General features: G+C 61.6%; 1 protein-coding gene across 1 annotated transcript in view; it reads left to right on the forward strand.

Annotated features, from left to right (window-relative positions):
- The window catches only part of WNK1 (WNK lysine deficient protein kinase 1), a 148,897-nt gene that overhangs the window by 127,897 nt on the left and 6,347 nt on the right, over window positions 1-14,653 (forward strand). Inside the window, exons 20-31 of the mRNA XM_038767736.1 lie at window positions 229-345; window positions 720-893; window positions 1,267-1,324; window positions 1,556-1,696; window positions 2,691-4,054; window positions 4,975-5,058; window positions 7,121-7,207; window positions 8,216-8,288; window positions 9,928-10,019; window positions 10,867-11,501; window positions 12,029-12,231; window positions 13,777-13,974. Of these exons, the coding sequence (XP_038623664.1) occupies window positions 229-345; window positions 720-893; window positions 1,267-1,324; window positions 1,556-1,696; window positions 2,691-4,054; window positions 4,975-5,058; window positions 7,121-7,207; window positions 8,216-8,288; window positions 9,928-10,019; window positions 10,867-11,501; window positions 12,029-12,231; window positions 13,777-13,974 (3,226 nt within the window). The remainder of the gene's footprint in view (window positions 1-228; window positions 346-719; window positions 894-1,266; window positions 1,325-1,555; window positions 1,697-2,690; window positions 4,055-4,974; window positions 5,059-7,120; window positions 7,208-8,215; window positions 8,289-9,927; window positions 10,020-10,866; window positions 11,502-12,028; window positions 12,232-13,776; window positions 13,975-14,653) is intronic.

Genomic DNA, 14,653 nt, shown 5'->3' on the forward strand with positions numbered 1-14,653 from the left:
AGCAGGCCACGTGTTTTCCCTGATGAGCTCGTTCATCCTTTTCTCCCCGACCACAGTTTGGATCTCTTTCCTCTTGGTTCCCCCTGCCCGGCTCAGCAGGAATGAAGTGAGTGTGTTCAGGGGTGGTCTTCGGGGAGACCCTGGGCGCTCTCGTGCCTGGAATATCTCTTCGTACCCCATACTCGTCCCAAAGAGCTACTTCTAAGCCGGGAAACCAATTTCTTTCAGGTTTCCAACAAAGGAGACCGGGTGGTGGAGTGCCAGCTGGAGACGCACAATCGGAAAATGGTCACTTTCAAATTTGACCTGGACGGCGATAACCCCGAGGAGATCGCATCCATCATGGTAGGCTGGGTGTGGGTGGCATTTGGAATCGGTCCAGCTGTCTTTCATGCCAAGGGTGTTCATTAAACGCTTGAGAGGGCCGTCGGTAGGGTAGGTAGACACGATCCCTGCCCTCGAAAAACATGGTCTATTGAGTGCAGAGCGCTGTACTGAGCGGTAGGGAGAGGAGGGAGGAAGTTGGGACTCTGAGTTGGACGCCCCCGGGAATGGACAGTCTTGCTTTCCCAGCAGGAGGCACTGACCTAGAGGGTGGGAAGCCAGCATAGATCCTGCGCTGTCCAGTCCCTCACTCCCGGGGGTTCAGGTGACCAAGGGAGGCTCCATGGTCCGTTTTTGTCAGAAAGACTCACTCTGGTGACCGGCTTGTCTTTCAGGTGAACAACGATTTCATCCTGGCCACGGAGAGGGACTCGTTCGTGGATCAGGTCCGAGAAATCATCGAGAAAGCCGACGAGATGCTCAGCGAAGACGTCAGCGCGGAACCAGAGGGGGAGCAGGGTCTGGAGGGCCTGCAGGGAAAGGATGATTATGGCTTCTCAGCCTCCCAGGTGGGTTTGGCAAGCCTGACTTCCCAGAGTGCTTTGGGCAGGAGTTATGCCAAAGAACTTAACCTGTGAGTGCAGCCCCATTTCTTTTTTTTTTCTTTCTGGTATTTGTTAAGCGCTTAGTGTGGGTCCAGCACCGTCTTAAGTGCTGGGGTAGATACAAGTTAACGGATCGCTCCCGACCTGGTGTGCTCCTCCCACAGAGCGGTTCGCTGTTTCCACTGGTCTACCGGTCCCAGGCTCTGGATTCAGTGTATCCTCGGGCTCCCGCTTATAGGGGAAAATACCGGGTTTTCGCCTTTTGGTGGGAGCTTGGTCGCCCCTCTGGAGCACCACGTGTCCTCACCTCGGGCTGAATCATTTCCGTTCATTGCAGAAATTGGAGGGAGAATTCAAACAGCCAAATCAGACATCGTCCATGCCCCAGCGGATAGGTAAGCAGTCTTCCTACTTCAGACCGTGAGCGGTATTTGTGTAGTGCTTCTCGTGCCTCTTCGCGAAAGCCCACCCTGGGGTTTGGGCCGTTAAGTTCCTTGCAGGCAAATGCCCCGAGTTGGCCAGGGGAATCGGCAGACTTGGGATTCATCCGATCTGGAGCGAGGGGTGAGCTCAGGAGATTCAGGGAGCTGTGTTGTAACCCGAGGGTCTTGTTTCCCACGGATTAGGCGTCCCGGCCAACTCTTTCACCCAAGTTGTCCATTCCGCGGGAAGGCGGTTCATCGTCAGCCCCGTGCCCGAGAGTCGGTTACGAGAACCCAAGTGTTTCACGATGGCGGGAGTGGCGCCCGGCGAAGCCTCCGACCTGGGTGAGTGGTGCATTTTTGCTGTCCCTCTGCTGAACGGCCCTGGGGAAAGTGGTTCTGGGTCAGAGGGGAGAGCCGGCCAGTGCTCGCCCTGTACCATGCGGAGTCTCCCTGCGCAGGAATTTAAAAAAGAAACACGGGCGTCAATAGAGGGTCGATGGCAGAGGGGGAAGCGACCATGAGTGGGAGGTGGCGATCTTCTCGGGGAAAGAATGGCCATATTTACTAAGCACTTGTGGAGGGCAGAGCCCTGGGCTAAGCGCTGGGAGAGACTACACAAGGGAGAAATTAGACACGGTCACTGGGTCTCAGCGTGAAAGGGGCCATGCTCTCACGATCTGAAGAATTTAAGTGAAGAGAAGGGATTGCAGACAGACTCAGCGGACAGATGCACAAAATTAGGCTCAAATGGTTGAGGAAGTTGGAGAGCAGAGACCTCGGGGTGGGAGGAAAGACTATGTGGAGAGAGGGGAGCACTAGCTGGGTGGGTATTGAAAGCCCCAAGCCCCGGCTGTGCCCGCCCCACTACCTTTTTGTGGTACTTATTAATCACTTATTTTTGTGTCCATACACGATAACCAGGATCGACACCATCCCAGCCCCTTCTGGAGCTCCCAGGCTAAATAGGATTGAATCCCCATTTTACAGACGGGAAAACTGAGACCCAGAGAAGTGAAATAGCTCTGTCGAGTTCACACAGCAGACAAATCAGGGAGCCAGGATTAGAACCCAGTCCTCTGATGCCCAGGCCTTTCCCGCTAGCCCGCCCAGCTTCCCCGTACCTCGTAAAGGTGATTATCTCCTGGGTGGAGGCTGCAGCCAATTTATGGTGGTAAGGGCCTTGGATGCGGTCCATCCAAGGTTTTTTATTGAGCACTGACCGGGCGCAGAGCTTGGGAGAGTCCAGGAGAGTCGGGCATCAGGATCCCTGCCGTCAGGGGGCCGACAGTCGAGTGGCGGACCGACCGACCCTCTCCCTCTGTCCGTCTCGTTGCAGTTGCTGCTTCTTCATCCCACGGCCCCGGGATGAACCTGTCTCACTCGGCTTCGTCCCTCAGCCTGCAGCAGGCTTTTTCGGAGCTCCGCCATGGCCAGCTGGCGGAGGGACCCAGCACCGCTCCCCCAAACTTTAGCCTGGCCGGGCCGGCCTTCCCAGTCGTGACCAGCGCGGCCGGGGCCCCGCCTCCAGGGGTGGCGGTCTCCGTGCCTCCGGCCTCCGGCCCCACGACCGGCAGTCCATTCGGCGGGATTCCAGTGCCGATCATCCAGTCCGTGGTCACGGTGCCCGCCGAGAAGGGGGCGACCGGAGCGGCCCCCGTCGCTCTCGCTGGGCCGCCGCCGCCGGTCACTAGCGTGGCCACCTCTGTCGGGGTCTCCGACGTGGCCCCGTTACCCTCCGGGTCCAAGGCGATTGCGACGGCCCCACCCGGGGGAACGGTCCCCGCCCCGTTGGCGCCTCCCGGAGCGGGCGGCGCTCCTGCCCCGACAGCCGTCCCCCAGGCCGTGACGTCTCAGCCCGTCCAGCCGGCCGTGGGCGGAGCCCCCGCCGCGCCCCCCGGCCCGAGCCTGGCCGCCCAGCCCCCGGCTCTGCTCAGCAACAGCTGCTCGGCCCCAAGCCTGGCGGAGACGGTGGTGGTCAGCGCCCTGCACCCCCGGCCCGAGTGCGCCCACTCACTGGACAGGGCTCCGGCCGGCCCCGGAGTGGGATTATCCCTGTCTTTCTCGGCTCCGTCCTCCTCCGCGGGGGCGTTGGGCGTCCACCCGCTGCTCATCTCCACGGCCGTGGCCTCCACCCCCATCCTGCCCCAGGCGGCCGGAGCCCTGCCCACGCCTCCGTCGGCCCAGGGCCTGCTCACCGGCCTCCCGCCCCTGGCGCAGCCCGTGGCCAGCGTGCCGGCCGTGCAGCAGACTCTGGTCCACGGTCAGCCCCAGCCGGCCCCGCTCCCCAACCAGCCGCACAGCCACCCCGAGATGGATCCCGAAGCCCAGCCTAAAGCCCCGGGAATCGACGACATTAAGACCCTGGAGGAAAAACTGCGCTCCCTCTTCAGCGAGCACGGCTCGGCCGGCGCCCCGCACGCCCCCGTCTCCCTGGAGACGTCCCTGGTCATGGAGACCCCCGTGCCGCCCGGCGTGCCCACCACCGCCATCGCCCCCAGCAAGCTCCTAACCTCCACCACGAGCACCTGCCTGCCGCCCGCCAGCCTGCCTCTGGGACCGACCGGCCTCCCGGGGGTCACGCCCGCCGCCTCGCCCGGCCAGGCCGCCACTCCCATCGGCTACGCCCCGGCGCCGGTCAGCCTAGCGGCGGGGCCCAAGCCGGGCACGCCACCCTCGAAGCCACCCCTCACCAGGGTCCCGGTAAGGACCGGTCTGGCCCGGAGCCCACACGATCCGAGAGGCCGGAACTGGACAGAAGGGAAGGCCGCGGGGAGGCCAAGACGGAGATGGGTTCCTTGGGGATTCGCTCCCATTGGGCTCTGCTGGGATTGGGTCGGGCAGGGAACTGGACCCAGTCCCCGGGGCAGGCTGGAGGGCGACGTTCCTCGGGGCTTTGCGGGGGTTTTGGGGGAGGTCTGGCCTGCCGAACCTCAGCTGACCTCCCCCCTCCATCCGGGAGGCATTGAGAAAGAGTCGGGGCCGGTGGCATGGCCTGGTGGCAGTGAGAGACAGAAACCATCCGGGGAAAGGCCTCTCTGGCCGGTCCCCAGATTCAGGCAGGGAACTCAGCTGAGGGGTGGGAGGCTAGTGTCGACGCCGAGGTGCTGGCGTGGTTTCAGGGCAGGGGAGAGATGACTACCTGGCAGGCACTTCCTGATTCCGTCGGGCTGGGTGTCTCCATCCCGCATCCTCCTCTCTCCGACCTCTCTAACCCTTTCTGTATAACCTGGCTGGGTTTCCTCGGCCGGGTGCACGTCCCGGCCTCTCGTCCGGCCGATGGGTTGTGGAAGATTTTTGGAAAGGTGGCAGGCGGCTCTGGAGGGTGAACGGCGAGCGGTTAGCGACCGTGAACGTTCCCGGTGAGCGCCTCCCTCCGCCGTTCACGAATCGCCGGAGTTAATCGGCGTGGGCCACGAGGGGCCCACCCCGAGTCTCCAAACAGCTGATTCTGGTCCCCTCTGAGCGGGCGCTCCGGGGAACCCCCGCCCCGTGAAGCGGACGGTTTCCGGGTAGGGAACCGGCCTCGGCCCCGGAGCACGCAGTAGTCGTTCGCCCGCCCTCTGACCCCTCTCCTTCCGCTCGTAGCTGATGGACTCAAATTTCCCATCCGTTGTCCGTAGGTGCTGCCAGTAGGTACCGAACCTCCAGCTGGTACCCCACCCAGCGAGCAGTTGCCGCCTTTTCCGGGACCTTCACTAACTCAGGTGCCCCCTCCTCCCTGCCCTCTGCTGAGCCATCCTTCTGCTTCTCCTGCTTGGTCTTTCTAATGGCATGCCGGAATAACCGCTTCCCCGCTGCATGCTCTGGACTTGGCCACTGCCTTCCCCTCTTCCTCTGCTGCCCGAGTAGCCCCCTTTCTGTGGAATGGGAACAGTGCCTGAGCCAGGGAGGGGGATGTGTGCTCCCGGAGCGGAGGAGGCTCCCGCCTCCCGCCCCTCAGCCGTCGGGAGACCCTAACCAAGGAGATGCCCATTTCTCCCTGGGGGTAGCTTTGGCGGAGCAGCGTCTAGGAACTCTGAGGTGCCCACAGGGTGCCCCCAGGCCACAGATACACACAGACCCTGGAAGCCAAGGGGCGGGGTTGGTTCCTATCCAAAATGTGCTCCATCGGCCCTTCCCGCTGCGGGGGGCCGCATCCCGGGATCGGCATATCCCCGGAGCAGGAAGACTTGGCCCAGCTGATTCTCCATGAGCACGAGCCACCCAAAGGGTTTGAATGGCACCTCAGCCAGGCTGTTGCTTTTTTTTTTTTAATATGGTATTTGTTAATAATAGTGATGGCATTTGTTAAGCGCTTACTATGTGCAAAGCACTGTTCTAAGTGCTGGGGGGGATACAAGGTGATCAGGTTGTCCCATGTGGGGTTTCACAGTCATAATCCCCATTTTACAGATGGGGGAACTGAGGCTCAGAGAAGTTAAGTGACTTGCCCAAGGTCACACAGCAGACGTGGCGGAGCCGGGATTTGAACCCATGACCTCTGACTCCAAAGCCCAGGCTCTTTCCACTGAGCCACGCCGAAGCGTTTACTGTGTGCCAGGCATTGTTCTACACAGTGGGGTAGATACGAGGTAATCAGGTTGGATACAGTCCGTGTCCCACATGGGGCTCACGGTTTTAATCCCCATTTTACAGTTGAGGTAATTGAGGCCCAGAGAAGTGAAGTGACTTGCCCAAGGTCACAGAGCAGACAAGTGGTCGACCCAGGATTAGGACCCTTCCGATTCCCAGGCCCGTGCTCTGTCCACAAAAAAAAAAATGGCATTTATTAAGCGCTTACTATATGCAAAGCACTGTTCTAAGCGCTGCTGCAGCACTTCATGGGCCGTCCCAGGATGGCTGGCGGCGGCAGGCAGCCTCTCTAGGGTTGAGTGATGAAAGAGGGTTGGGTGGGAGTAGCTGGCAGGCCCCCCTGCCCTGTGATTGGAAGAACAAGGGGGAAAAGATGCCCAGAATTACTCGGGGCCGCTTCAGGGTCAATGAATCCATCGATCAATTGTATTTATTGAGCTCTTATTGTGTTGGGGGCACTGTACTAAGCCCTCACATGATCATCATCAATCATATTTATTGAGCGCTTACTGTATGCAGAGCACTGTACTAAGCGCTTGGGAAGTCCAAGTTGGCAACATATAGAGACAGTCCCTACCCAACAGTGGGCTCACAGTCTAAAAGGGGGAGACAGAGAACAAAACCAAACATACTAACAAAATAAAATAAATAGAATAGAGCTGCATGAGTGCAACCCAACAATATAACAGACACATTCTCTGCCCACCGTGAGTTTACAGCATAGAGGGGACTGTAAGCCCGAGTGTCTGCTGAGGGGAATTTGGTCTTGAGGCGCTGCCTCTTCTTGGGGCAGTGTTAAATCTCCCATCAAGCCTCTAGGCCACGGCACAAATTTTCCACCGTCTGGAGTTATCCCCACCTCCTGGTGTTATTCCCCCCTGCCCTCACCTGGGTACACAGTGGTTCTGATGTGGGACAAGGGCTAGTGGGGAAGAGGGTGGTGCGGGGAGGGACGGACAGACAGCAAAACAATGGTTCGGAGATCCAGCCTCTATAGCCGGGCCAAGCAAGATATCCGGGTGAGGCCGGAGAACGAGCGGAAGCCGGATTTCCCTCCGAGTGCAGGTTAAGTCTGATGCTTCTCTAGGCTCAGCCCGTGTCAGTCGATCAATCTAATCGCTGGTATTTATCGAGCGCCAAAGAGAACACCCTGCCCAAGGAACACCCACTGATGAACGTGCGTTTCTGCTTCAGTCCCAGCAGCCTCTGGAAGATCTGGATGCTCAGTTGAGACGAACCCTCAGTCCGGAGACCGTCCCGGTGGCCCCCAGTCCTGTGGCGGTAAGTTGGCTGTTTTGGCAGAGCCCGCCCTCCCAGACTGCCACACTCCCAGGTGTCTTTTTCCAACCGAGAGGATTCCCTGTTCCCCCGGGCGTGTGAGGCGGAAGCCCTGTTCTGAGCCGGCCCTTCCGTGGTCAGTCGGTACCATTTATTAAATGCCTGACGTGGGGACGAAATTTCTTTTTCTATAGTACTTGTTAAGCACTTCTGTGAGCCCGCTGTTGGGTAGGGACCGCCTCTATATGTTGCAGACTTGTACTTCCCAAGCGCCTAGTACAGTGCTCTGCACACAGTAAGCACTCAATAAATATGATAGAAAGAATGAGTGAATGAATGAAAAGCACTGTGCTGAATGCTGGCGTAGAGATAAGATAATTAGGTTGGACACAGTGTCAACATGTCCCACGTGAGGCTCATAGTCCAGGTATTGAAGGAGGATGATATAATCCTCATTTTACAAATGAAGAAACTGAGGCACAGAGAAGTTAAGTGACTTGTCCGAGGTCACACAGCAGCAAGCTGTCGAGCTGGGATGATAGTGATTATCATTGTTGTTATTAATAGCATTATTATTACTATTATTGCATTCGTGTAGCCCTTCCTACATGTCAAGCACTGTATTAAGCGCTCGGACAGGTACAAGAGAAGTCAGACACAGTCCCTGTCCCACGTGGGGCTCACAGTTTAAGTAAGGGGAAGAAAACAGGTGAACAGGGGAGAGAGAAGGTTCCCCTGGGGCACACATGTTCTTCCCCACTTTCTCCCTTCCCCCCCAGATTGGGGCCACGGAAAGAGAAGTGGTATCGAATCCTGGGGGCCGGTGGGAGGTGCTGGTGGAAAGGCAGTGGCAGCGGTGGCCACCGGGATTAGCTTGGAAAAGCCTTTGAGGGAGTCTGGCTCATGGTGTGGGGGTCAGTCCAAGCCAGGAAGAAAGCCAGGCTGAGCTCAGAGAAACCTCAGCCACGACCGGCCAAGGGTGGCAATGACCCTTTCTCCTTCCTTGTTTAGCAGCCCACACCAGCGGTGACTTCAGCGCCGGCCCCCGTGGCCGTCCAGACAGCAACGCCACCTCAGAGAGACGGTGAGCTCCGGACCTCCCAATCCCTCCCCTCTCCGACTTGGAAAACTCGGGGACGACCCCAAAGCACTCTGGGGATTCGGACATGTCCCCTCCTCTCTGTTTCCTTTCTCCTCCTGCTCTTGAGTTTATCCGTCTTATGTCCCAACCTAGTCCACCCCGTCTTCTACTCTGCCCCCTTCTTGGTTTCTTGGGTTTCTCCTCCCCTTTTGACTCTCTCTTTGGTCTCGGGGTCTCTCTCTCTCTTCCTTCTCTTTTCCCACCTCCACCTCTTCCTCTTGCTCTTCTTGTGTCTGTCCTCCACTCTCCCTTGCTCTGGGTCTGCCTCTGCTCTCCTGAGACTTCTCTGTCTCTCCCCTTTACTCTCCCAAGACTTTTCTGTCTCTCCCCCTCGCTCTCCCACCCTCCTCCTTAGTAGACTCCTCCTCCCCTCCCTATTTTGTCTGGCCATTTTCCTCCTCCCGCTCAGACTCCACCTCACGGTTCCCCTCACTTCCACCCTCCCTTTGGGCAGACAGGGACGGACAGGCGACAGAAACAGAAAACTTGTTTCCCGTCCCCCATCACTTCCAAGAACCCTGTTCTGTAATGGGCATTGCACGGACATTAAAGCGTCTATATACGGGAAGAACAGAGGAGGCCTGAATGAAATATCAGACTAAATAACTGAATGGATCATTCACTAGACAAACGTTCACCAGTGCTGGGGGTAGGAAGGGGGATATAAAGGGTGCTGGAGGTCGCTATACGGTGGGGGGGAGTACCCTCTCCAGAGTTGGGCTTCTGGCCCCTGCCGTGCCCGACTGGTTTACCGCGGGGATGGATGTTCAGTGTTTTGACGTAACATGCAAAGTTCCCCTTCTAGACCCCCTCACCCAACCACCGGATTGGGGTGGTTCAGCCAAGATGTATTTGGCTTGGTAGGTCTTCGCGATGGCTAAGACCCACTAATGCATCAGAGTATCCCAGCATCCTCTCTTCCAAGGAGTCCACGGGCAGTAAAAATCCACAGTCCTTACAGGGGCTGGATGAGGGTTGCCCGTCGATAGCAGGCCTGGGCCCTGCTGACTGATGGTACATCTTCACAATGCTCTCCACCCCATTCCCCCCTCCGCCGGGGCTACATCCACAGGTCTCTTCCATTCTTCTGGGGTGGAGTTTCCCCTTCTGGGCAAAAGGCTTTTAGAGCAGATTCACTGGGGTGGGGTCTGTCCCCAGTTGGCAGTAGGCTGCTGAGAATCCACCGCCGGGCAGAAGCAGAATGCCTGGCACCACTCAGAACCCAGTGGGCTTTTATGCTGCTTTGGGGATGGGAGATGAGTACTCCTCAGGGTGCTGGCCCTTTCGAAGACCCGGGTGGGTTGTCCGTTCCCCTCGAGCGCAGAATCTGCTCGGCGATGGTCCCCCGGCATTTCAGACAGTCACTTGGTCGGTGTGGGCCCACCGTGGAGGTGCTTCAGGCACCTTGGGTCCATTTGCAGTTGAGTAGGAACGGACTGACCCCTTTGGGCGGGATCTAGGGGCCCGGCCTAGAAGCGGTCAGGACGTCTCTGGTATCGCCTGTGGGGGATCCTTCTTGAGACCGGGCCAGAGACGAGGGCCGGCCTCTTCGACTGCCCTGACGTTTCCCTTCTCCACTCAGCTGTCTCAGCCGTTCCCGGCCCGGAGAAAAGCGGCAGCGGCACTGAAGGCACCGGTACGGGGGTCGGAGTCCTCAAGATGGGCCGGTTTCAGGTAGGATACCAGCCGGGAGCGCACTCCTCTGGCTCTGGGGTGAGGGGGATGCCAGATAGGAGGTGCGGGTCCTGGGTCAAGCGGGTGCCGAGCGTCAGGCCGATGTGATTATCCCCCGGCGTGCATTCAGAGAAGGGCAGGAGTGAGCAAGCCCCCTCTCTGAGCGACAAACCGGGGCTGCAACAGACCAGGCTCTGGTGGGGGGGGCCCGAGAAGCGGGGACCTCAGTGCAGTCTGTAGCTTGAGTAGAAGCAGCCCTAGCTAGGGGCAGCAGGGAGGCCCTGGCCTAGGCAGAGTGGCATGCGAGAAAAGCCCAGGAGCTGGCTGCTAAAATCTGTCCCACTCCCTCCTTCCCAGCCTGGGACTTTCTCCCGTTTCGAAGCGTTCCTTCTGGCACCATTTGGGGCTGGCTGGAACCACCTCCAAAACGCCGAGGGTCAGAATCGGGGTGCCGTTCTGGGGTTCGGCTTGGCCCTGAAAGGCGGCCAAATCTGGGACCAGACCGAAGCGGGGGAACCCCAGGCTGAGTGGCTAGCGTTGCCCTCGGCCTATTCTCTGGGGTGGCCCCAGCAGCAACCTGGAAAAGCCCCGGGATTGCACGTTTGCTCCGGACTGGCGCCTCAGCCCAGGCTCTATCACTGTGGCCGCCCTTTCTCCTCGGCGCTTTTGGCGAGCAGTAGTGGGGGGCGGACCCTGCTTTGGGAAATGGCGGGGCCCAGCTGGGGCTCCCGAGCACGGAAGGGCAAGGAGTAGGCGACTGGGTGATGAGGGAGGCGGGCCGGACCCCGGAGCCCGCTGGAGACGATGCGGCCCACCCTTCTCACCGGGGCTCCCTCTCCCCTGCCAGGTCTCCGTGGCGGCGGACGACAGCCTGGCACCGGACGAGAACAAGTCGGAAGAAGCCAAGTCTGTGCACTTCGAGTCCAGCACGTCCGAGTCCTCCGTCCTGTCCAGCGGCAGCAGCGGCGGCGGCGGCAGCAGCCCGGAGAGTACCCTGATGAAGCAGGGACCAGGCCGGACGGCCCGGGGAGACATCGTGGACGGTCCCGCCGGCCAACAGTCGCCGCCGGACGCCGGGCAGCTCACCAAGGTCGGTCGCTTCCAGGTGACGCCCACCGCGGACCACCGAGTGGGCCGCTTCTCGGTGTCGAGGACTCAGGCCGGGGAGCGAGAGCCCCCGGGGACGCCCCCGGCCGTGGATGGGGAGCCAACCGCCCCGACCGCCAAGAGGGCGCCGCCGGACCCGGCCCACCTGAACGGGCCATCTTCGGACCTGGAGGCGGCCTTCCTGGCCCGGGGGCTGGGCGAGGATTCGGAGAGCCCGCGCTCGCCCCGCCAGCTGGGCTCCAAGGGCGGCCTCCCCATCCCGGGCCTCAGCCAGAGCCTGACCAATTCGCTCAACTCGTCGTACATGAGCAGCGACAACGAGTCCGACATCGAGGACGAAGACTTGAGATCGGAGCTGCGCCGGCTCAGGGAGAAGTAAGGGCCCCTTAGTACTCTGGGAAATCCTCGGGCCCCCCCTTCCATCCCTCCTCCCCGCCTCGACACCCCACCTTCCCCAGGTCCAGAGAACGGGTCCGGGCTTCGAGGATGGAAATCTGGGGCGGGGGGAAGTTGGGGCTGCACTCTGTGGTTGTTCCGAGCCCCTCCGGCCGACCACGGTGCAGAGTGTCGTCTCCTCCTGAGGAGGAGGATCGTCTCCTCCCGGGAAGTGGCGTGGCTTAGCGGAAAGAGCCAGGACCTGGGTTCTTATTTCCGCTAATCCCACTCCCAGAAGCGCAGGAAAACTGATTCCCTGTGTCGGCTCCGGCTCTGTCTGTAGAGGAGGGCTAAGGCCGCTAAGAGAGCGGGGAAGGGCCAGAATGGGACCCTCTGTTCTCTGCCTAGAGTGGTGGGGGGAGGCCTTCCTTCGTGCCCACCGCCCCCAAGACGTAGGGGCTGAGGTGGGGGAGGGCGAGGAGGTCACATGGCGGGCTGCTCCCTCACACGCCCCATCCTCCCCGCAGGCACCTTAAAGAGATCCAGGACCTGCAGAGCCGGCAGAAGCAGGAAATCGAGTGCCTGTACACCAAGCTGGGCAAGGTTCCGCCCGCGGTCATCATCCCCCCGGCCGCCCCGCTGTCGGGCCGCAGGCGGAGGCCCACCAAGGGCAAAGGCAGCAAGTCGAGCCGTAGCAGCTCCCTGGGGAACAAGAGCCCTCAGCTGTCCGGTAAGTCCCTCCTGCCGCCCCCGGGCCTCGCCGTCGGCCCCTTCCCTCCCCTTAGCTCTCGCCGCAGGGGTGGCCACCGGACCGTGTCTTTTGGCTTGTCCTCCCCGGTATCTGATCTTAGCAGTCGCGCCTCCCGCAGCCCTGGACGGCTCCAGGGTCGGCGGCCGGTGTCCGCGCCCGTCCCCGAGGCCGTGGGGGTCCCGGGCTCTTCTCGTGGTCGAGCCGTAGCCGGAAGGAAGGGCTGGAGTTTCCCGCCGGGGGCCGGCGACGCAGCTCCCGCTGTTCCCAAGAAGCGCGAGGGGGAGGGGGATGCCGGGCCCGGCCCGGGTTTAGGGTGAGCGGGGCCCGTCTTCTTCAGCGGTGGCGGGAACTGGGTCTCGCCGTCGGCAGCTTTTGGGGAGGTGGCGTAAACGGTCTGTCCGGGCTGTGGGCGAGCCCGGGTTGCGTCACAAGTTGTCACGTGCGCCCTCTCAGTGTAGCCTCTGGCCAGCCGCCGGCACCCCCCGGGACCACCCAGACCCCTGAGGACGAGGCGGCATGGGGAGGCAGGAGCCGGACCCCCGTGGGCCACAGTCTTGGTGTACGGTGTCGGCGCGCTGAGACTCCACCGGGCTGAAGGCGGTGGGGGTAGGGGGTGGCCAAAAGGGGAGCCTCCAAGACCCCAGTCCCAAAGGCCGTCGCCACAGGCTCCTCGCCGGCCTAGGGACGGGAGGGCTGTGGGCTCTGCCGCCACTCCATAAGAAGCTTGGCGTGGGCAGGGAATGTGTCTGCCGACTCTGTTGTATTGGACTCTCCTAAGTGCTCCATACAGTGCTCTGCACGTAGTAAGCATTCAGTAAATGCCATGGATTAATTGAATGGGGCCAACGTGCCCAGTTGTCTCCTGGCCTCCCGGCAGAGGCGAGGACCCTGGTGTTCCTTCCGGAGAGAGATAGCACGGTGACGCTGCAGGTGCCCCAACGGATGAAATCGGGCACCCTGGGCTGGCCCGGAGGGCCCGGGAGCCGATCTGGGCAGGGAGACTCGAGGTGTCTAAGCAGGGTTGCCATCCCGCTAGTGATGTGGGCAGGCTGGGGGTGGATGGCCCATTGTGAATGGCGTTGGGGGTGTCGACCTTGTTCTTGAGGGACACAGGGTCCATCGGCAGCCAGACCTCATCAGCCACGGGCACCTTGGCCCTCTGACCCGTCCGGACGCCCGAGTCCTCGGGGGTCCTGGGCCGAGAAGGGCCCTCGAGGGGCTCGGCGGTCCCCCAGGGACACCGCCTCTGATGGGGCTCCCGCAGTCCCCCTCCCCGCCCAGCCCGAACCGCCGGGGACCCTGGGGGAAGAACGTCGCTTCAGCTCCTCTGGGCTCCGCCGCCAGTCTGTGAAAAGTCGAGCTAGTAGTCGCGTCCCTCCGCCCCGGCCCCCGGCCCCCGGCCCCCGCCGCTCTCCCCAGGACAGTCGGAGGAACGGGCGCGGCCCCAGTACGACGCAGTGGCGAAGGCGACCCCGCTGGGAAACGCCCCCGTCAGGGTCCTGATGCCCCTCTGTCTCTTCACAGGCCAGCTGTCTGCCCAGAGTGCAACGTCAGTCTTGCACCCCCAGCAGCAGGCCCTCCACCCTCCCGGCAGCGTCCCAGAGACGGGGCAGAACCAGCTGCTCCAGCCCCTAAAACCGTCTCCCTCCAGCGACAACCTCTGTTCCGCCTTCACCAGTGATGGTGCCATTTCGGTGCCAAGCCTTTCTGCTCCAGGCCAAGGTAAGAGACGGGGGCGGCCCGGCGGGCGGCCCGCCTCGGCCTGGGAGACAGACAGACAGACGGACACGCTGGAGGTTGGAGAAGGACCCCGAGAGCGGCCCGCCCGGCCCCTGGACGGTGCTGGGAGCCGAGGGGCGTTTAGAGGGGCCGTGGGCCAGGAGGGCCCCTGCTCCCGGCCGGGCCGAAGTCGGCGTGGCTCTCACGCCCCCGGGGACCGAGGGCCCACGGAGGAGCAGGAGAGGGGCGGGCGCCGCTCTGGATCGGACCCGCTGCCCCTCGGGAGCCCGGCTCGGGGGGCTGGAAGGGCCCGCGTGGCACGATGGCTGCCTGGCCGCTGCCGAGTTGGCGGGGCGGTCAGCGCCGGGAGGAGTGGCAGGAGCGGGGAGTGGAGGCTCAGAACTGCCTGGGCTGGGGGTCCGCCCCGTCGTCCCGCCCCCCGCCCTTTCGTCGTCCCAACGCCCCGTCGCCGTCATGGTCGTCGTCGTCCCACCCCGCCCCACTCCACTCCACGGGCTTTTTGTCGTGCGCTCATCTTAGTGCATTCCCCTCTCCGGCCTCCAGTTTCTAACATCTTGTAGTGTGTTCTGTCTCCTCACCCCCCCCTGCTCCTCTTTCCCCTCTTCCTCCTCCTCCTCCTCCTCTTCTTCCTCCTCCTCCTCCCCCTCCTTCTCCTCCTCTT

This window comes from Tachyglossus aculeatus, chromosome 27 (genome assembly GCF_015852505.1).
Source record: "Tachyglossus aculeatus isolate mTacAcu1 chromosome 27, mTacAcu1.pri, whole genome shotgun sequence".
Classification (NCBI taxonomy): Eukaryota; Metazoa; Chordata; class Mammalia; order Monotremata; family Tachyglossidae; genus Tachyglossus; species Tachyglossus aculeatus.